We start from the raw sequence: 22,744 nt of genomic DNA, 5'->3' as shown, positions 1-22,744 counted from the left end.
TTATTACAAAGGAATAATCTGAAAAGAACAAATTTTTAAAATAAATATATGGGTTTTTTTCTTATTGGATACTATTTAGTGTTTGTTCTCTATCCCTGAAGTCTAAGAAATTTTCCAGATTATGTCCTGAAGTTGGTTTCTGCTTATTAATTTTTCTAGATTCCAGTGAATTTACTCAAATTTCTACCTGCACTCAGATCTTTTCAGACCTAAGGACAATTTCATTATAATTTAAATTATTGTCTGTAATTGATTTGCTCTGTCTTCTTTTGAGGAATTCCTATAGCTTGAGTCTTCATGATGTTCTCCTACTCATTTTTTTCTCAAAGAATTCCACCACTTTGAGTATTTCTTATGTTTATCTTCTTTATTGCTGATTTGCTCTTCTGCATTGTCAAATCTGCTTTTTACTGCATTAACTATTGAATTTTACTTTGGTTATTGTGGTTTTAATTTCATAGTACTCTCCATTTATCTTGGCCTTTCTTTAAAAGTTGCAATGTTGTCTTATAATCAAGAATAGGGGTGCCTTGGTGGCTCAGTCTGTTAAGCGTCTGCCTTTGGCTCAGGCCATGATCCCAAGGTCCTGGGATGCAGTCCTGCATGGACTCCCTGCTCAGCAGGGAGCCTGCTTCTCCCTCTACCGCTCCCCCTGCTTATGCTTGTGTACTCTCTCTCAAAAATAAATAAAATCTTTAAAAAATAAAAATAAAAAAAGAATGAAGATTAGGTGTATTCTAAGATTGGGTCCTGCTTAGTGGACTAAATGTATTTCAAAGGAGTAATTTTTGGCTCTAGCACTTTCTTATTCCACGTGCCACCTATATTTTTCCTACCAGGTTTTTAAATAATTTGCCTATTCACCTTTGAGATTGACTAACTGAACTTTGCTGACATCTAGAAGTCCAGAGTTGGGGGCTTTCAAGATCACAGTGCTGGACAATTGAGATGTAGGATCTTATATCCTTATTCCCCCTCCAAAGATGTCCTGGGAAATGCTCAGCAGCAGTGGCTGTAACATTTCTGTCTCATTGTCTTAGCTATTCTTGGTATTCACCTGCTTTAGGCTTGATTTTTATTTTTCAACCTCTGGTGTTTGTGAGTACTTCAGGCCCCCAGTCTGTTTGTCTCATTTTCTCTAGATCTTAATGTTCTGGTTTTGGTGTTTCCACCTTTGCATTCATGTTTTGGTATGTCCTAAGATTCTGTCCATCTGTACCCAGCTGGGTCTCGGTCTCTGAATCTCCAGGTCTTTCTCCACTACCCCCTAACCCCTTACTCTGCTTTACATGTCTTCACAGTACTTATCACAATTTGAGTATTTTTTTACCTCCCTCCCTCCGTCCCTCCCTTTCTTCCTTTCTTAGCTACCTATCTCCTCACTGTAGAATGTGGATGCCCAGGATCACTGTAGATGCTCGACAAACACTGGAGGAACGAACGTGTCTGATGAGTGGATCCTGAGTCTCTCGCTTTAGTCTCAACCTCTGTGTTTCACACTTTCTCAGTATGCAAATATCTTTCGCGGTCTCAGTCACGCCTTTCGGTTTCTGTCCTTGTCTCGAGGCCTCTAAGTTTGTGTGTGGGCCATGGAGTCGGGGAGGCCTACTGCAGGCCTGCGGCCGGTGTGTGGCGTGTCGGCGTCCCTCACGCGCTGTCCCAGGTCGTTCCCTGGTTCAGTCAGTACCCCGCTCCGGGGCTTTCCCTGCCCCGACAGTCTCCTCAGGCTCCGTCTTATAACTCCCGTCCCGACGCCTCGGTGTCCTTCTGTGTCTCGAGAGCCGCCTCCCGCGCCAACTCCCCCGCGAACGCACGTGACCAAGCAGGGCGGTGACTCTGCTGCCGCCGCAATGCTCCGCCCCGACCTCGCTGCTTCCGCCGGCCCGCGCAGCCCTGCCCCCAGACGGCGGAGAGCCAATCCGCGTGCACGCTTCTTCACTCCGCCCCGGCGCCCTCCTCGGCGCGCGCCCCTCCCTCCGCCCGCCGGCCCGCCCGTCAGTCAGGCAGGCAGTCGGTCCGAGTGGCCGTAACCTCTCCAGCAGTCCTAAGCGGTACTCTCCTTGCTCCTTCCCGGTCGGCGTCGGCAGCTGCACTTGCAGCGGCGCGGTCCCTCCGGGAGGCGCGGCGTGGGCCGAGCGGCGGCCGCGGAGCGTCGAGCCCTTCGCGGCGGAGGCGGCGGCGGCGGCCCGGCAGCCAACATGGCGGCGGCGGCGGCGGCGGGCGCGGGCCCGGAGATGGTCCGCGGGCAGGTGTTCGACGTGGGGCCGCGCTACACCAACCTCTCGTACATCGGCGAGGGCGCCTACGGCATGGTGTGGTGAGTGTCCGCGCCCGCCCGCAGGCCCGGCCACGCCCGCCTATCCCACCCCACCCCACCGCCCGGGGACGCGGCGGACGCAGCCGCGGCCTCGTCCGCGCCCCGGCCTCCCGGGCCGCCGCGACCCCAGCCCTTGGTTTCACCGTGGTCGGTGCGCCGGGGGCCGGTCGAGGTTTGGGTGTTGCTCGCGGCGTTTCGCGGGCCGGCCTTTGCTTGCCGCCGGGAGGGGCATAAGGGGCGGAGGCCAGTACCCGGGGACCCCCAGATTCAGGCGCAGCGCAGATTTTAGTGCCAGGACCCCCGGGAAGGGAACGGAAGGGGTCCCCTGCCCTAACCGCCCCCCCCTCCCCGGTTTGCTAGAATCGTCGCCTTCTTTTTGACATCCGATTGTAGAGCCGGGAATTCCTTCAGAAGCTTGTCGATGGTGGCGTTGGCCGCGGTCTTAAAAGCGCTTCGCCTCGGCATGTGTGCAGAAGGCCGAAATAATTACCTTCCTCCCCTTGCCTGTATTCCGCGAACTGCTTCCATGAAATATTTTCAGTGGTGCTAACGGTGCTCTCCTGCGCAGGCTTTCTATAAAAAGCGTTAGTAGCATCACTGTTAGTTGTGAAATATTTTAATCTTGAAGTTTTAACATGGATTTTAATACCCATACTGTTTATGTTTCTGGAAGGATAAGCCCGCACGGCTCTATTTATTTGTTAGAGACGTTTGGAGTTGGGCCTAATTTCACTTTTTTTCTTTACTCCGACTGAGCTCTCTTACCGTCGTAAATGTGTTCAGACGTTTTAGCACAATTGTTGCGGACTTTTCCTGTTAATGTTTTAGTGGTCGATATATATGCAACTGCCTTAATGGAGTTCTTGCAGAATTACATGCGCCCTCTCTTACCTTGATCCATATCCCTCAGAAACGTTCCTGGTTCTTTTTATTAGAATTAGCTGTACTGTTTTGTGCTGATGAGGACTTAGGGAAGTGCAGACTCCCTTACACCTATTTCTTGTGAGTGTGTCTTGCGTTGAGTGAAGGAGGCAGACTAATACTTATTGAACACTTGGTGGCAGGTACTGTACTAGATACATTATCTCATTTTATTTGAACAGCCACCTCGAAGGAGGAAAGGTGGTGCTATCCCTCTTTCAGGGGAGAAAGTATTTCGAGGTGAAGCAAATTCTTCAGGTCATACAACTAAAGAGACAGACTTGAGATTGTAGACTGAGATCCTATCTCAAGTGCTGCAGCTCTTTCTATTATACCCTGCTGTCTTTAAATAGTGTTATTAATAGCTTTAGAGTTAGGGATATTTTACTGTTGTAAGCAAGTCTGTTTTAGAAATGTATTCAAATTTGAATGATTGTGATTATAGAAATGCCATAAAGGGCATGTTTTAACAAGTATCTTAGATAGAAAGACTAATTAAATTTAAAAAAGACATTGAATCTTGACTATTTTCATTCTCTTGAGCAAAATGCTTCACATATGCAACTGTGAAAATTCGTGTGAACTCAGAGGTTTAGGAGCCAAAAGAGGAATTAAATTAGGTCAGGTCTAAAAGAAATAAGGCCCTGGAAAATACTGCCCACAGCATCACTTCTCTGTCATGCATCTGATTGCTATTGCACCTGCTGGTAAGTATGCCAGTAAACGTGTGTCATGAGAGGTTCAGAATTGTCCATAACATTCTTCGACTCTCTTTAAAAATTTAACATCTAAAATATGGACTGAAAAAATCTTTAGGTTTTGGGTACTTTAATTGAAAGAGTTTTTTTTTCTTTTCCCCTCTAATGCAATTCTTACTAGTCTGAAGATAATTTAGCTGGGTAACTATTTCTATCATTGCTGTATACGTATTTGACCTTCCAAGTCTCTATTGAGGGAGATGCCGAGTACTTTTACGGTAATTTTCCTTTCCTAAAATCCAAATACAAGTATAATTGGAAGTAGAATCCTTGGTCCAGATTATAGTTTTAATCTTCATTTTAGTAAGAATGTAATCTACGTTGTACATTATTAGTATTTAATGTTGCTTAAAAATGCTGGTTTATGGAGGGCTTCTTGAATGAAATGTTAATATTTAGTGATATTTTTAAAAATGTAATGCTTCCAGACAGATTTGAGGATTTTCAGGCAATTATGAATTTTGCCTTTTTTGTGCAGAGCCGTTTCCTAATCATTATATGGAGGGTATAAAGATGAAGAGTGGAGTTTAAGTTGGGTCTTTTAAGAGTGAGTATGATTTTGATGGATAACAGGCTCAAATCACAGTTTGAACTGTGGAATCTAATCCTGGAAAAGTAGGTAGCAAATTGTAGAGGACTCTAAAGGCAAAACTGAGTTTGAGTCTATATTTATGCAATGAAGGAGCATCGATGATTTTGAAAACAGGCAGTCATATGGTCAATTCTGAGATTTTTGTGGGGTAGATCAACACTGGTGGAAGTGATAGAGAAAAAACTGTGATGTTACCGTTAAGCTATTGTAACTGTCTAGAGGTGAAGTGATACAGAGGTATCAGAAGGTAACAGACAGGGATGTTGAGAGATCTTACTAAGGTAGAATCCATGGGGGCGCCTAAGTGGCTCAGTTGGTTAATTGTCCAGCTCTTGATTTCAGCTCAGGTCTTGATCTCAGTGTCCTGAGTTCAAGCCCTGAACTGGGCTCCATGCTGGGCTGCCCAGCGTGGAGCCTACTTAAAAAAAAAATTCATGCAGTGCCTGGATGGCTCAGTCATTGGAGCATGTGACTCTTTATCTCAGGGTTGTAAGTTTGAGCCCACCTTGGGTGTAGAAGTTACTTAAAAATCAAATCTTTTAAAAACAAAATCCACCTGGGCTCTTTATCAGAAGAATGGTAGAATGACTGAATTATGGCAAGTATGGGAAGAAGCAAAGGATGATGAGATCTAAAAGGGTAAGAGTCTTAATGAGGTGGGATTTGGATTTAAGAGGGATATCTGAGACAAGGATTTTTGAGTTTGGACATGGGTATATTTGTTAATTCCAAGGCTTCTAGTTTGGGAGCCTGAGAGGATGGTGTTGCTATTATCAGAGAAGAAATACTATGGACAAAGCAGGTTTATTAGGGAGAAATAGTGAGTTGAGACTTACTAAGTTGTGATGACTGTAGGCCATTTAGGCTGTATCCAGAAGGCATCTTGAAATTTAGAAGAGGGAAGTAGAATCTGGAGATGAAAATTTATGAAAGTGGTAGTCTCACATGGATGAGCGCAGATTCTTATCTGAGGTGAGTGATTAGGTGAAATTGCAAGCGGATGTATATTCATCTTTTTAGTGAACAGTCCATACATTTAGTAGACTTTCAAAGGGGTCCATTGTCCCAGAAAGGTTAAGAACTACTGAGGTAGAACAGGAAGACCACAGAGGCAAACCAAAAAAATTTTTTTAAGATTTATTTACTTATTTTAGAGAGAGGGGGAGAGAGTGAGCACGAGTGTGCACAAGGGGGGGAGACAGAGGGAGAGGGAGGGAGAGTCTTAAGCAGACTCCCTGCTGAGTGCGAGTCCAACTCAGGTTTCAGTCTCATGACCCTGAGATCATGACCTGAGCTGAAACCAAGAGTCGGGTGCTTAACTGACTGTGCCACCCAGTTGCCCCCTTGACAGATTTTTTTTTTTTTTTTTAAGATTTCATTTATTTATTTGAGTGAGAGAGCCCAATCAGGGGGAGGAGCAGAGGGAGAAGCAGACTTCTGTTGAGGAAGGAGCCCAATGTGGGACCCGATTCCAGGACTCCGGGGTCATGACCTGAGCTGAAGGCAGACGCTTACCCTACTGTGACACCCAGGCACCCCCCCACCCACTCCCCCCACCTTGACAAATATTTCTAAGAGATAGACAAAGGAATGAGAGCCTGAGGACTGGTGAGACATAGAAGAATCAGGAAAAAAAATGCATGAGAGGAGAAATTGAAGCTGTGTATGCTTGATCATTTATTAACTAAGATAAGTATTTTGAGTAGGTTGCATTTGAAACACTTTCTGAATGTGATTGAGAGGTCATAGGGTCATCTCCATAGAGATACTAATTGAAATAGCGGTAGTTTAAGAGTGGATGAGATATGGGGGGGGGGAATGTGAGAACTGAGCCAAAGGAATGTCTGACTTTAGGTCTAGTCAACAGAGGGCAAGTTACAGAAAAGGACAGAGGAAGTGTGGCTAGAGAGACCAGACATCCAGGAGTGCAGATGGTCAAAGGAGCCAAGAAGATTGTGGTCATAAGGGATTGACTCTGAATACTATTGAGGACAAACAATGCAACTGGAAGACAAGCTATTGGACTTGTTGATTTTAAACTCTCCTAAAAAAAGTTGGTTCCAAGCAAAATTTCAGTGTGATCACCTTCCGAATGGTACAATATCCTGTCTTACTACGGCTTTTTGATTATGGCAGACTAGTAGAACTACCATTTAGTCAACACTTGTTTGTTTTATATGCATCAGTTAATCCTCATAACCACACTTCATACATGGTTACTTTGTACAAAAGTAAGGAAACTTGAGACAGAGAGATTAGTTAACTTGCCCAAGGACACACAGCTAGTAAGTGATAGTGCATCCCTGTTTGTCTGGTTCCTAAATGATACTCGACCAAGATCAAAGTTGAGAAAGTATATGCTTTCAATAACAGGAAATACCTGTTGTCTGCTTTTGCTTGTATCACATTTTAGCCTTGTTTTTTTTTTTTTTAATTTTTTAAAGATTTTTTTCATTTATTTTAGAGAACGAGTGAACGCAAGCACGAGTGGGAGGGGCAGAGGGAGAGAGAATCCCAAGCAGACTTCACGCTGAGCCTGTAGCCCAACATGGGGCTCAATCTCAGGACCCCAAAATCATGACCTGAGCTGAAACCAAGAGTTATATGCTCAACTGTCTGTGCCACGCAGGTGCCCCACTTTTTAGCCATTTATTCATTTTTTAAAAAATTTTATTTATTTGAGAGAGAGCGCATGCTCACACAAGGAGGGGAAGGGGCAGAGGGAGAGTGAGAAGCTGACTCCCTGCTGAGCAGGCAGCCTGATGCAGGGCTCCATCCCAGGACCCTGGGATCGTGATCCTAGTCAAAGGCAGATGCTAACCTATTGAGCCGCCGCGTGCCCTCTTTTTAAAAGCCTTTTTAAAAACTTTCCACACAAGGTCATTCACTCAGAAAATATTTATTGAGCACCTATTATGTGCCAGGATTCACATGGTCCCTGCCTTTTAGTATCCTTTAGTCCAAATGGTTGGATGAAATTGGGTAATAATAAAGAGAATATACCAGTCCATTCAGAAAGAATGTGTGTAGTGCTGGCCTGAATGATGTGGGGCTGTCTTTGTATGTCTTCATAGACTTTTGACCTGGGTGTTGAAGTATGACTAGGAATTCGCCTTGAGATGAGCATTCTAGGTAGAGGAAAACGTACATGCAAAAGCAGCACATCAGGTCAGGAAAACCACAGGTTTTTTGGGATGGCAAGAGTATAGCATGTCTTAGGGAGAGAGCTGTTGACAGCTGGGATGGACAGGGCCAAATCCTGAAAGACATTGTTTACTGAGGAGTTTAGATTTGATTTTATAAGTGAGAATCATTAAAGAAAGGCCTTGTCTCTGCCAGTCCCTCATCAAATTTTGTGAATTATGTTCCCCTCTTTGTGTCTCTTATGCTTTCCACCTACTGTGTTTAACTCACTTATATGCTTACCTTGGGTTACTCAGTGGGTGTGACTTTGATCCCTTTTCCAGGGGCATTTTGAAATGTATGTGGGTTTTGTTTTTTGGTTGTTACATTGACTGGGGAGTATTATAGGCCTTGCATGTGTATATGGTGGAGGCAGTTATGCTGAACGACCTACAGTGCATGGTACAGTCCAGGTGCTTGAGAGTCGTCCTGTCAAGATACTAGTAGTACACCCCTCCAGTCCATCCCCAAGAAATATTGGGCCATGTTCAAGTCCTGTGTTCCTCTAAGGTTCATCTTTTCTGTAAACTTACCTTATTACTGTCGGCTGTAGCACTCCGTCCCCTCCTGAAACTCTGGTGGGTATTTGTACCACCTGCTTGAAAGGCAAGACCAGCAGTAGTATATATCATCTGTAGAAGCTCAAGACTGACAAGTGGATCTGGATTCAGATTCTTAGATTTGCTTTTTAACTTTTAATAAAGAAGTGTCTTGTACGCTTTTGAGAGCTCAAAGATCTGAGTACACCATTTTACATGAGCAATTGAAAATTCAATGTTTCTGAACAATTTTGAGTACAAGTAACTCAATGAAATTAATTTTGATATTAATAACCCTGTTGATGTGTAGAATTCTGGTGGTTAGCTATAACTGATAAGCCATTTCCATGAATTTAATTTGTAGGTTTTCACTTTTCAAGTATTTATGAGAAGTTTTTTATGAAAAGCTTCCGAGTTTTCTTAGAAAACCATATGTAATTTGTTCTCTGTCTTGTTCACATTAAGGTACCTGCTAATTAAAAAAGAGCTGATTCCCCAACACACATCCAGAGCTCTTTCACCCTGTATCCAGTCCACTCTACCCACCCACCTAACGCTGAGATGCTGTTTCTCCCCTTTGTTTCTCTTTCACTACTTGGGGCTCCCTCACATTGGAAAGCCAGCAGGATAGATATTCTCCAAGGTCCTTTTCGGATTCTGTCTTCGGGCAGTCTCTGTTCTGAATCCATGGCCAGTAGGAGCTGGGAAGTAGAGTGTTGGGGTATGCCACAATCAATTAACTGACATTAGTTGCATGCCTACCTTGTTGTAGGTACTGTGGTTCCAAGTTCATTTTCATTCTCGTCTTTGAAGTAACTTTTTTTTCACTTTATAGATAAGGAAGTCAGGTCTCATGTAATTTGTCCAAGATTCACAGCCAATAAATACATAGCAGAACTGAGATACTGAGATTTATCTAGACCCCAAACCTGTGATTGATTGATTGATTGATTAATTGATTGATTGATTTGGCTTTACTCTGTTATACCAAGCTGCTTGGAAACATGGTTCCTACATCCCAGGTTCTTGACTGCATTGGCACCAAAGTATAAAATGGTAATTGTCATAGATGACTTGGGCCTGTAGGGAGGTAGAAGAGGGAAAAACTGGATACCTGGAAAGCATGAGAGAGGTAGGGTCAAACTTACTTTTTATCAGGAGGGTAGTGTTGATTTCTTCTCCATCCCTTCTACTTACCTCCATCAGGTTCTTGATTTCAATCGTCTCAATAGTATTAAGTGTGTGCCTGACCTATGTGCTAGGCAATAGGAGTAAAGTGGTGAACAGAAGAGGTGGTTTTACTCTGGTGTTTACTGTCCAACAGGAAAGGAATAACTTCTACTGAGTTTGATGAGGTGCACAGTGCTCCTGGAGAGTATAAAAGGTGGAGCTAGGATGGTTTTGAGTAGTCCAAGAAGATGTCCTGGAGGAAGTGGTGTTTAAGTTGGGATCTGAAGAATGACTTGGAGGTAGCTAATTGAAAGGTGGTGTAGGTGCTGGAGTGTTTGTTTCATGTACTACCGTGTAGAAAATGATTGTGGAAATTGAGTTTGTGATTAAGATTCAGGGATCTTTCTCATGGTACTTCAGGGGTGGGAAGTGCAGCTAAAGCTTCAGATGCGGTTGTAACCAGAACTAGAAAATAGACCCACTCCCCTACCTCCCTCTATCGTTTACAAAATCTTCTTGCACTCCGCACCTTTGCACAGCTGGGGATTTTTTTCTTTTCTCTTTTATCACATCCCCATGCATTTGGCAGAAGAGAGTTTATCCTAGGTTCCTCAAGGTATGTGTCTTTAGTACATTGACAACCAGAGGCTGTGAGCAGTCTGAATCCAATTCCTGGGAGAGAGAATTTGATCCAGCTTGGGATAGTGTCCATCTCTGGTCCAGTCAGCTGGTGGAGTCATTTGAAAAGGCTAAACTTCTCTAAGGTATGAAGGATGAGGTGGGGATAGTCAAAAGATGTCTCCTATTGACTGCTGACTTGCCAGGTTCAAGTTCTTGGTTCTGCTTCCCCTGCTTTTCTCCAGGCTGTAATTTTTCCCTGCTTTTTGGAGCCTGTGGGGAAGGAAGAGAGGAAAGGAGAGGAGAGGAAGAAGTAGTTGAGACAGAAGAGCTTTGGGTTGCTTTTAGGGTCCATTTGTTTTTCTGTCTCTGGTATTATGGGGGTGGCAGCTAAACTGGGTGGTATCTTTAAACTTAGTATTTGATACATCTCTAACATGTGTGAGTTATGTAGCCTAACAGTAAACACTCTAGAACCTACCACTCCCTGAGTGACTTTTTTTTTTTTTTTAAGATTTTATTTATTTGAGAGAGCTCACACAAGTGGGGGTCGGGGCAGAAGGAGAGGGAGAAGCAGCCTCCCCCCTGAGCAGGGAGCCCAGTGCTGGGGGGCTTGATCCCAGGACCCCGAGATCATGACTTGAGCCGAAGGCAGACGCTTAACCCACTGAGCCACTGGGGTGCCCCTCCCTCAGTGACTTCTTTTTTTTTTTTTTTTTTTAAAGATTTTTATTTATTTATTCGACAGAGATAGAGACAGCCAGCGAGAGAGGGAACACAAGCAGGGGGAGTGGGAGAGGAAGAAGCAGGCTCATAGCGGAGGAGCCTGATGTGGGGCTCGATCCCATAACGCCGGGATCACGCCCTGAGCCGAAGGCAGACGCTTAACCGCTGTGCCACCCAGGCGCCCCCCCTCAGTGACTTCTTGACTAGATTGTCTGAGGCCACCACAGCCTTCACTCCAAGGTTTAACTTCTTTTTGGGAGCCTGTACAATGGAGTGGGTAAGGGCATGGGTTTTCGCCATTTATATATGTGGCTATGGCAGGTTATCCAACCTGAGCCTTGTTTTCCTCATCTGTAGAAAGGGAGTAGTGTTATACACCTCAGTGTTGTGAGGATTAAATGAGGTATATAGGTGAAGTGCTGAGTGCTCAGTATCTGATTAATGCTCTAATTATTATTCCCTTGTAGTAAATGGGCATGGCAGGACCTGGATCCTCTCTCACCTCAGTCTCTTGGAACGGACTTTTCTTTTTAAAAAATATTTATTTACTTATTTATTTGAGAAAGAGTGGGGAGGGGGAATTGAGGGAGAAAGAATGTCAAGCCGACTCCACGCTGAGCTCATGGAGCCCAACGCTGGGCTCATGGAGCCCAACTCAAGACCTTGAGATCATGGCCTGAGCTGAAACCAAGAGTTAGATGCTCAACCGACTGAGCCAGCCAGGCGCCCCATGCACAAACCTATTTTTTAAGTGGATATTCGTTCTATTGTTTTTTAAGATTTTTATTTATTTATTTGACAGAGACAGCAAGAGAGGGAACACAAGCAGGGTGAGTAGGAGAAGGAGAAGCAGGCTCCCCACTGAGCAGGGAGCCTGATGTGGGGCTTGATCCCAGGACTCTGGGATCATGACCTGAGCCAAAGGCAGACACTTAACGATGAACCACCCTGGCACCCCTCTTTCTGTTGTTATTAAATGAAAATAAAGCATCTCTGAGTAGTTTTTATACTAAGCAGATCATATTTGTTTTCTTTTTTCTCTCACATGTCCCCTAAAATAATTTTTGAGGATCTGAAGCCATATCAAAGTTGTCCTCCCTATTTAAGAATCATATTCTATTGTAAGAAATAAAACTGTGGTTGACAACTAAAAAGTTGGTCGGATACCCTAACCAAGAAAATTAATAGTTTCTTTCTCAGCCAGTCAGTATCCTCTACACAAATTCACACTCTTTAGCTCTGATTTTGCAATGTTATTTCAGTTATTTCAGTCATTAATGGGTTTGTTTTTCCATGCATAGGTACTCCCAGATCCTCTTACCCTGGGTGTTGGAGAGATGGCTAGGTATGAGTCTTGCGCAGATTCTGAGAATTCCCTTTAAGGCCAACTTGAAGGGTCAAACAAATGGACAGAATATGAGGGTTGCAGCTTCTGCTAATTATCAGGGCCTCAGGTTTTGCAGTTTGGACCTTAATTTGGCTTAACAATCTCTTTTAAAATGCTGATATCCCCCTTCCGGGATGTAGCATCATTCATCCTTTTATACGACACTGATTTTTTTAAAAATTGACCAAACAGCAAGCAAAAGGAGGCTGTGTCTAGCTTTAGTTCTACCTTTTAAAATAGCTGTATCAATATACTATAAAATTCGTGAAATTTTAAGTGTTTAGTTCAATCATTTTTAGTAAATTTACAAGGTTGTGCAACCATCACCACAATCCAGCTTTAGAACATTTCCATCATTCCAGAAGTTTCTCCTTGTCATTTGCAGGCAGTTCCCACTCCCACTCCCACCCCCAGGCAACTCCTGATCTGCTTTCTGTTTTGCCTGACGTTGAACTTTCATGAAAATGGAATCATGTGAGATACAGTTTTTTTGGTATCTGGTGTTTTCTTCGCTTGCAGTGGTTTTGAGATTCATCTGTGTCGTTGCCAGAATCTGTAGTTTATTGGGTTTTTTGGTCATTAAATAGTAGTTTCTTGGATAGGTATACCAGACTATGGACGTGTGAAAGTTTTTTGTTTTTTGTCTATTATGAATAATGCTGTTATACATTCATCTATAAGTTTTTGTGTGGACATTTGGTTTTATTTCTCTTGGTTATTTGGGAGTTGCTAGGTAATAGGACAAGCTGTGTGGGTGTTTTGGGGGGAGAGGATGGTAAAATGATTTTATTTTAAACCATAATACTACAGATTCACTGAACAAATATGAATACCCTATGTACTGGCCACTATTCTAGGTACTGAGAATGGTGTGGTAAGCAAAACTCAGTCCCTGACCTTGAGGAGTTTGCTCTTCAGTGGAGAAGGTAGACTAATGTTTCTCTTACTGGTAAGTGTTCTGAAGAAAACTTTTATAAAATAGATTAAGAGTATAGAGTGGAAAGGGAAAGGCATTTTTTTCTGTAAACATTTTTAATGCTACACACTTAACAATTTTTTTTTTACATTTTAACAATTTTTTTTAAACAATTTGAAATGTATAGAAATGTTGTAAGGACAGTACAAAGAAGGTTTTTCCCTGCACCATTTGACAGTAAATTGCTGATACAGTGCCCCATCTGACCAGCACACTTTAATGTGTATTTTTTACCAAACGGGGAATGTGTCCTGCATAACCATAATATAGCCATCACCATCAGGAAATTAACACTGACACATGATTACTTCCTACTCTCTTCAGACCCTGTTCAGCAATCTCGTTTCATTTAGTTGTCCTGTCTCTTTGGTCTCCTTCTGGCTGGAGCAGTTCCTTAGACTTCCTTTGGCTCTAATACCTTGACACTTATGAATATTGTGTATTTTTACTTTCGAAGAAACCATCAAACTATTTTCCAAAGCAGATAATACCATTTTACGTTTCTATCAGCAATGTGTGAGGCATTCTAGTTCTTCACAGCTTACCAGAACTTGGTTTAGTCAGTCTTTTTGATTATATCCGATCTGTTGAGTTTATAAGTGGTATTGCATTATAATTTCACCTTGCATTTTCGTCATGACTCATGATGATTTTTTCCTGTGCATATTAACCAATTGTATATCTTTGTTGTTGAGGTGGCTGGTCCTAACTTTTGCCCATTAAAAAAAAAAATCTTGCCTTTCATTTGGTTTTGATATATATTGCTCAGCTCTCTCCACGTTTTCCTTCAGAATAGGGACAGCTACGAATTCGGAGCAGAATCCAAATCTAATCATGAGGCAACACCAGAAAAACCTGGTTTAGGGATATTCTACAAATAAAACTAGCCTATAATAGTCAAAGATGTTAAGGTGATGAAAGTAAAAAAACAAAACAAAAAAAACCTAAGGAATTGTTCCAGACTGAAGGAATCTGAAGAGATGTGATAACTAAATGTGATGGGTGATTCTAAATTGGCACAGTAGAACGGGGCCTGGATTGTGAGCATGTATCAGTGTTAACAATTCTGATATTTGCAAATTGATTATGTGGGGAAATGGTCTTGTTTTGTTTGTAGGTAATACACACTAAAGTATTAGTGGGTAATGAGGCATCATATTAGCAAACTTAATTCTCAGATGCTTCAGAGAGTACAGATTTGATGAACTAAATTTATAATTTTTCTGTAGTTTGAGATTTAGTTCCTTTTCACCGAAGGGTTGTTGGGTCTCTCTGGAAGGTGCTTGTGTGAGGGTGTGCTGAAATTTGGGGCAAGTCACAAAAGGCATCTTTTAGACAAGTGAAAGAGCACTCACTTGGGTGTCAGAGGACCTGAGCTCCATTCCTGCCACCATTGGCATGTTTCATGAGCTTGTGCTAGTCACTTTGCTTCTGCAGGTTTTAGTTTTTCTCATCTGAAAATTAAGGGATTAGGTAAATCTCTACAAAGTCCCTTCCACCTCTAATGTTGTCATTGCCCTCAGAGACCTTCCATGAAATTAGCGCGCGCGCACACACACACACACACACACACGTATACATACGCATATATATACATACACATGCATAAAGAGGACTCATGTATAGATTGTTTCCCTGTTACTAGAAAGCCATCTATTTTAGTGTAGTTTACCTGAGAAACCTCTGGGTAGTCATTACTGAGATCTAAAAGAAATGGGGAAACTTCCTATTAAAAACTAACAAAATAGGGATGCCTGGGTGGCTCAGTCAGTAAATGGCTACCTTCCACTCAGGTCATGATCCCAGGGTCCTGGGATCAAGCCCCGCTTAGGCCTCCCTGCTCAGTGGGGAGTCTGCTTCTCCCGCTCCCTCTGCTGCTCCCCCTGCTTGTGCTCTCTTAGTCTCTCTCTCTCAAATAAACTCTTAAAGAAATAGAGATTTTTAAAAAACTAACAAATAATTTACTTTAATGTTAAGCTGAAAATTAAACCTTGAGGAGAATGATTATTTTTGTCCTCTTAAGTTGGAACTTCCTGTACTATAAGAGTACTGATTTACCTCGAGTGATTAGATTACTCACGTGTGTTTAAAGAGAGTTTTTACTTGGTGACTGGGATGAATGTTAATGCTGTCATAGGCATTGGGAACAAATGTATAATGAAAATGTAGAGTTTCAGAGATACTTAAATAAAACTGATTATAAGTAAATCTTTTTTTAAATAATTATTTTTAATTTTGGGGCACCTGGGTGGCACAGTTAGTTAAGTGTCTGCCTTCAGCTCAGGTCATGATCTCTGGCTCCTGGGATAGAGCCCTGCGTTGGGCTCCCTGCTCAGCAGTGAGTCTGTTTCTCCCTCTCCTTCTGCCCCCCTACCCCCTTTTGTGTGTGGTCATGCACACACACGCTCTCTCGCGCTCTCTCTCTCTCTCTTGCTTTCAAATAAAATCTTTTAAAAATATATGTATTTTTTATTTTTAAGTAATCTCTACATCCAGTGTGGGGCTCAAATTTACTGTGATCAAGGATCACATGCTCCACTGACTGAGCCAGCCAGGTGCCCCTGATTACAAGTAATTCTGAAAAAGAGAAAACTTAATGCAATCTTATTTATAGAAGAAATAGTTTTAGGGGCGCCTTGGTGGCACAGCGGTTAAGCGTCTGCCTTCGGCTCAGGGCGTGATCCCGGTGTTGTGGGATCGAGCCCCACATCGGGCTCCTCCGCTGTGAGCCTGCTTCTTCCTCTCCCACTCCCCCTGCTTGTGTTCCCTCTCTCGCTGGCTGTCTCTATCTCTGTCAAATAAATAAATAAAATCTTTAAAAAAAAAAAAAGAAGAAATAGTTTTAACTGCACAGCTAAAGAAAATAAAGCAAAACCAATACATTTTCCCAATTAATATCTAAATTTCCACTGAACACAGGTCAGGCTTGCAAAGTAGGGAGCAAAACCTACAGAATTTACTTTGGCTATAAGGTTTTATCTTGAGTCAGTAAATGAGTTGAGGGTACTGCTATTTATTGCTTCAATAGAAATGTGAAAATGTTCAGGTTGGGGCTTACTTGAAGTGTTCCTTCCCTTTTCAATCTAGCAATGCTGAACTTCTCTTCAAATAAAATTTTATTTCCCCCATTAAATTATCTTTGTTTCTGTTCCATAGTTGAAGCAGATTTTTTTTTAAGATCAATGTAATCCTTTCCCATAAGTTAGTTTTTGCAAGACCATATAGGCATGTAAAAATATTTGATATGATGTTTCACGTCAGTGAAAAACCAGTTGACAGCAACACTAGATTAATCTAAGACTGTTGCCGGGAACATTGATCCCTTTTTTGGGCCATTCTGCCTGTCATATATTTTGCTGATGTTTTCAAGCATCCTTTTAGGACAACTCTGATTCCTTACCATCCATGTGATGATAAAAGTGATATTCTTTAGAAGTGTTATAAGTTCTTTCTTTAGTCCGTGAGGCGCTGGAAAGGAAGGACATTTGTGATTCTTTGTCCACTCTGATGTAACTGCTTGGAGGAGCCATTTATTTCCTGCCACCAAGAAAGTGTAAGACAGAATGGTCATAAGAAGTTTATAGAAACTTCAGGAATGTTTCTGGTTACCCCAGCAGTCAGAATGTAGCTTTCAAGAACTGGTAAATGTTTGTGTAGCATCCTAGAATTTAATGATAATCTATGCAAATGTAAATTGGATAATATTTTGGCTTTATGTGGTGTTTTACTTCAACAGGAAAATCTCTCATGTTTCCCTGCTAAGTAAGCTGCTGACATTAGGCCGAGGTGTATTTTTTTTTTTTTTTTAAGGATTTTATTTATTTATTCGACAGAGATAGAGACAGCCAGCGAGAGAGGGAACACAAGCAGGGGGAGTGGGAGAGGAAGAAGCAGGCTCATAGCGGAAGAGCCTGATGTGGGGCTCGATCCCATAACGCGGGGATCATGCCCTGAGCCGAAGGCAGACGCTTAACCGCTGTGCCACCCAGGCGCCCCTACGAGGTGTATTTTATTTATGTAAGGAAGTATCCATCACTTCCTATTTTTGTTGTTTTTTTTAACATAAATGACTGAATTTTGTCAAATTTCTGCCTCTGTGAAGATGATCATGTGATTTTTTTTCCCTTTAGCATTATTATATCCATATTATGGATTTCCTTATATTGAACCTCTGTTATATTCTTAGAATAAATCCTGCTTGGTTAGTCTGTACTCTTTTTTATAATGTACTGTTGGATTCTGTTTGCTAACGTTTGAAGATTTTGTGTTGATTTTCACAAGTGATGTTAGTTTACTGTATCTTTTTTTGTGCAATCTTTTGGCAGATGTGGGGGTTACTGTTGCACTTTCTTCATAAAGTGAATTTGCAAGTTTTCTTTTTTTGTGTTCTAAGGTAACATTGGGATTACCTTATCTTTAAGTGGTAGAATTTCCCTAAGAAACCATTGGCCTGGTGCTTTTTTGTGTTTCCTTGAGGTTTTGTTTCTGTCTGGTCTCTTTGCCAGCACGCTCTTGTGCCTCCAGTTTGTTCTGCACAACTACTACCATGACCGTTATTTCTGAGAGCTTATTATCTATTAAGCACCATCATATGTATGAGTGGAATCATACCATACATATTCTTCAACTAGCTTTTTTTACTCATTATGTTTTTGAGTATAGTTACTCATTTTCATGGCTTAGTAAGTCTCATGTATAAATATACCACAGTTTACCCATTCAGGGATTAATGAACATTTGGGTTGTTTCTTGTTATTAGAGTGGTTCTGGTGTACAAGAGTTTCTTTAGACACATCTCCAGTAGTAGAATGGCTGGGTGGTAGGGCATGTGCATACATGTTCACTAGGTAATGCCACCTTAGTAGTTTCTCCAGCAAATTTTTGTGCTATTATTTTTGTATGTCTTTTGTTTAATTTGTTCCTGGGTGCCTGGGTGCGTCAGTCAGTTAAGCGTCTCCGTTCGGCTCAGGTCATGATCCCAGGGTCCTGGGATCGAGTCCTGAGTAGGGCTCCCTGTTCAGCGGGGGGGTCTGCTTTTCCCTCTCTCTCTGCCCCCCCCCACTCATTTTCTCCCCCCCCACAAATAAATACATAAAATCTTTAAGATAAATAAATACATTTATTCCTTGGTACCTTATATTTGTTGTTGCCATGGTAATTTGTATCTGTTTGTAGCTGTTACAGAAATGCATTTGATTTTTATAAAATTGATTTTATGTCCCACAACTTCACAGAACTCTTATTGCAATAATTTGTGTTTAAATTCTTTTAAGACAAGCATATCATCTGAAAATCCTGACAATTTTGTGTCTTTTCATTACTTAGATTTCTTTTATCTTGAGAGCAGTGCTGATAGTGGCATCGATGACTTGTTCTGATGTTTAAAAGGAAAGCTCTAATCAAATGGGGGAGGGACTGTTTTAGTGTAGTTTTCCTTATTAGGTTTTCTTTTTCAAGGTTTTTTTGTTGTTGCTTTTATCCTGAGTGTTGAATTTCCACATGCCTTCTTATTGTATCTGCAGGAATTTTCATGTGATTTTTCTCTGTTAATCCGTTATAAATTTCAGATTGCATTAATAGGTTTTTCAAATGCTGAAACAATTTTGCATTTCTGGGATTAAACCCAGCTTGGTCATAATGTATTATCATTATTATATATTGCTGTATTTGGTTAGCTAATAAATAATTAAGGTTTCTTCATTGTGTTCATGAATGAAATTGGCCTGTCGTTTTTCCTTTCTCATGCTCTTGTGCTCGCCTCTAGCTTGGGTATCAAAATTAGAGCACCCTGGGGTGCCTGTGTGGCTCAGTCGGTTAGGCATCCCCCTCTTGATTTCAGCTTGGGTCATGGTCTTGGAGTTGTGGGATTGGGTCACATCTGTCTCTCCACTGAGTGGGGAGTCTGCTGGAGATTCTTTCTCTCCCCCTACCCCCCGCTCACTTACCTCATGTTCTCTTTTTCTCAGATAAATCTTTAAAAAAAAAGTTAGACCACCCTTACAAAATGAGTTAGGAAGTATTTCTTCTTTTTTCCAACTTTCCTATTTCTGTAAAATTGGAATGATTGATTCACATGAAGTTTGGTAGAATTTGCCTATAAAGAAATCTGACCTGAGTGGTTTGTTGTTTTGCTTTTGTTTTGGTGTTTGTTTTTGTTTCTGGTGGGGACATGTTAAAGTACTGATTCAGAGTTATTAAAAAAATGGTTATTTGACTTTCCATTTTATATTTCTTCTTGATAATTCCTATTTTTCTAGGAATTTGTTTCTGTATTTATTGGAGTATTGTATTTTCTTACCTCTTAATTTTATTTTGAGGTTTTCAAACATATGTACTGTTTAAAGAATAAAAAGTTAAGTACATGTAGTCATACAAGTTATGAACTAGAACATCGTCGGTACCTTAGAAATGCCTTTTGAAATCCTGTTCAGGAGTCCATCACTATCCTCAATTTTGTGATAATTGTTCTTTTCACCCCTTTTTACTTTTTACTTTTATTGAAGTATAACATATATTCAGAAAATTGCACATATCATAAGATTACAGCTTGATAAATTTTCTGAAACTAAACACACTCATGTAAATAACCAGTGTCCAGATCAACAGTCAGAACCGCAGCAACTCAGAAGCTCCCCTTGAACTTCCCATCATTCTCCATTGGTACATAGGTGACCTCTATCCTGAGTGTGGTATAGATTCATTTTGTTTTGTACTTTACTTGAATAGGCACATGCATTTGTTTTCTTTTTTATCTGGCTTCTTTTATTCAGCATCATGTTTTTGCAGTTGTGACTTATTCATTCTCATTGTAGTATTAGTATCCCATGGTGTGACTGTACCAGTTATTCATCCTGTTAATATTCATTTGGATTCTTCCCAGTTTTTGACCAATATTAGTAGTGCTATCATAAACATTGTGCAGTGTGATTTCGTAAGCATGTGTGCACATTTCTTTTGGGTATATATACCTAGGAGCGGAGCGACTATGCCCAGGATATGCATAGGTTCAGTGGGAAGTTTGCTGTGGCTATTGCCATATAATTTTCCAAAGGGGTTAAATTATATTCACACCCACTAGCAGTGTATTAGAGTTTGGACTGCACCATATCTTTAATATCAGCATTTGTTCTTTTCTTTTTTTTTTTTTTAAGATTTTATTTATTTATTTGACACAGAGAGAGACAGCCAGCGAGAGAGGGAACACAAGCAGGGGGAGTGGGAGAGGAAGAAGCAGGCTCCCAGCAGAGGAGCCTGATATGGGGCTCGATCCCAGGACCCCGGGATCACGCCGTGAGCCAAAGGCAGACGCTTAACAACTGAGCCACCCAGGTGCCCCAAGAATTTGTTATTTTCTACCTTAGTTTTAGCCATGCTGGTCGTTGTGAAATGGTATGCACTGTGGGGTTTGTTCGGCTGTTAGCCTTTTGACCATCTTCTTGTGAACTGTTCAGGTTTTTTGCAAATTTTTATATTGAGATTTCTATCTTTATTTTTTTAAGATTATATTATTTCAGAGACAGAGTGCATGCATAAGCAGGGGGAGGAGCAGAGGGGGAGGGAGAGGGAGAGAGAGAATCTCCAGCAGACTCCATGCTGAGCGCAGAGCTGGACTCGGAGCTCCATCTCAGACCCTGAGATCATGACCTGAGCTAAAACCAAAAGTCGGACGCTTAACTGACAGATTTCTGTCTTTAGTAAATAATAGGAGTTCTTTATAGGTCCTGGACATGAGTCTTTTTAGATTTATGAATTGCATATACCTTCTCCATTCTGAGAGTTGCCTTTCATGCTCTTGGTGGAGTCTTTCTGATTCTGTCGCACAGATTTAAGTTCTGTAGTGAACTTCATCATCTTGTCATCTATTTTCTGCTGGCTAGATTGGCAGCGTTAGAAGAAGGGATATTTGTGGGAAGAATGCCCTAGCGAAGGAAGAAGGAACAGGCCTTTGACAGTTGCATCTCCATTATCTCTAGAGCAGTTTTGCAGGGTGCTATGGGAACAGATGTCACTGCGAAACCATGCCAAACTGAGTATATGTAAGAGATTCTTTCTGCCAGGTAGCCTTAGCTTCTGAGTCAAATAGGAGGTTAGGTCAGGCATCTGTTAAGAGTGCATTGCATGAAGGATCAGAGGCTTGAAAGTGGGAAGAAAGTTTGAGACAGCTGTTTTGTGCTTTGAAGTCAGCTAAAGATGAATCAGTGGACTGGCCCTACTCCCTGAGAGTGACGACTTTGTTCCCTGATGTATCCCCAGCACCTAGTACACACATTGCACATAGTAGGTGCTTAGCAAATATTTGTGGAATTGGCCAGATATAGTAGTACCAGTGATGATACATGGAGGCTGGCTAGCTCTGTGCTGTCCTCATAGTTTCCACCTTCTCACATTTCCATTCATTTCCCTATATCATTTGAAAATTCCCTCAGTTTGAATTCAGGGAAGAAATAAGTTCCTTACTAAACTATAAGCCTCTTTAAGAGCAGCAGGGAACATATCTCATTTATCAATTTAGAAACTTTATTTAAAATCTCAGCTTTGAGGGCGCCTGGGTGGCTCAGTCGTTAAGCGTCTGCCTTCGGCTCAGGGCGTGATCCCAGGGTCCTGGGATCGAGCCCCATATCGGGCTCCTCTGCTGGGAGCCTGCTTCTTCCTCTCCCACTCCCCCTGCTTGTGTTCCCTCTCTCGCTGGCTATCTCTGTCTCTGTCAAATAAATAAATAAAATCTAAAAAAATAAATAAATAAAATAAGTAAAATAAAATCTCAGCTTTGTCATTAATAGCTGGGTGACTTAGAGCATGTCATTTAACTTCTCAGAGTCTCATTTCACTTTTCAGTGAAGCAGAGATCATCCCTTATGAGTGTTGAAATGACTGCATCAACTAAATCACTATATAATCCTGAGAGCAATTTTTCTTGCATCCCAGTATGAGACTACAGAATAAAGCATTGAAATGAAAACTGGGGGGGTACAGGCTGAATATCTGTATAAGTAGGTAACTTGTAAGATTGGTTTGGGGTTTTTTAAACTATTTTTTAGTAGTAAAATGCACGTGACATCAAATTTAACATTTTAACCATTTTTGAGTGTAAATTGGTAATTGTATATTCACATTATTGTACAACAGATCTGTAGAACTTTTTCACCTTGCAAAACTGAAACTGTACCCATTAAACAACTTCATTCTCCCTTTCTCTCTGCCCCTGGCAGCCACCATTTTGCTTTCTGTTTTTATGAATTTCACCTCATAAGTGAGCATAATGCCCTTAGGATGCTTCCATGTTGTTGGCAGATGTCAGGATTTCCTTCTGTTACCCATTTATCCACCCATGCACACTTGAATTGCTTCCACCTTTTGGCTATTGTGAATAATGCTACTTTTAACATAGGTGTACAAATACCAGATCGTATCATAGTTCTAGGTTTAATTTTTTGAGGAACCACCATACTGTTTTTCAAAGCAGTTGCACCATTTTACATTCCCACCCAAAGGTTTTGATTTCTCCACATTTTCACCATCACTTATTTTCTGTTTTTTGTTTTGTTCTGTTTTGTTTT

General features: G+C 41.5%; 1 protein-coding gene across 1 annotated transcript in view; it reads left to right on the top strand.

Moving 5' to 3' along the window:
* Nucleotides 1-1,975: 1,975 nt before the first annotated feature.
* Nucleotides 1,976-22,744, top strand: part of MAPK1 (mitogen-activated protein kinase 1) — a 102,854-nt gene continuing 82,085 nt past the window's right edge. Inside the window, exon 1 of the mRNA XM_045802532.2 lies at nucleotides 1,976-2,317. Within this exon, the coding sequence (XP_045658488.1) occupies nucleotides 2,199-2,317 (119 nt within the window). The 5' untranslated portion in view covers nucleotides 1,976-2,198. The remainder of the gene's footprint in view (nucleotides 2,318-22,744) is intronic.

This window comes from Ursus americanus, chromosome 30, assembly GCF_024610735.1.
Source record: "Ursus americanus isolate L20-20 chromosome 30, mUrsAme1.1.p, whole genome shotgun sequence".
Taxonomy (NCBI): domain Eukaryota; kingdom Metazoa; phylum Chordata; class Mammalia; order Carnivora; family Ursidae; genus Ursus; species Ursus americanus.
The sequence above is the reverse complement of the archived record's forward strand: the minus strand, read 5'-3'. Positions and strand labels throughout refer to the sequence as shown.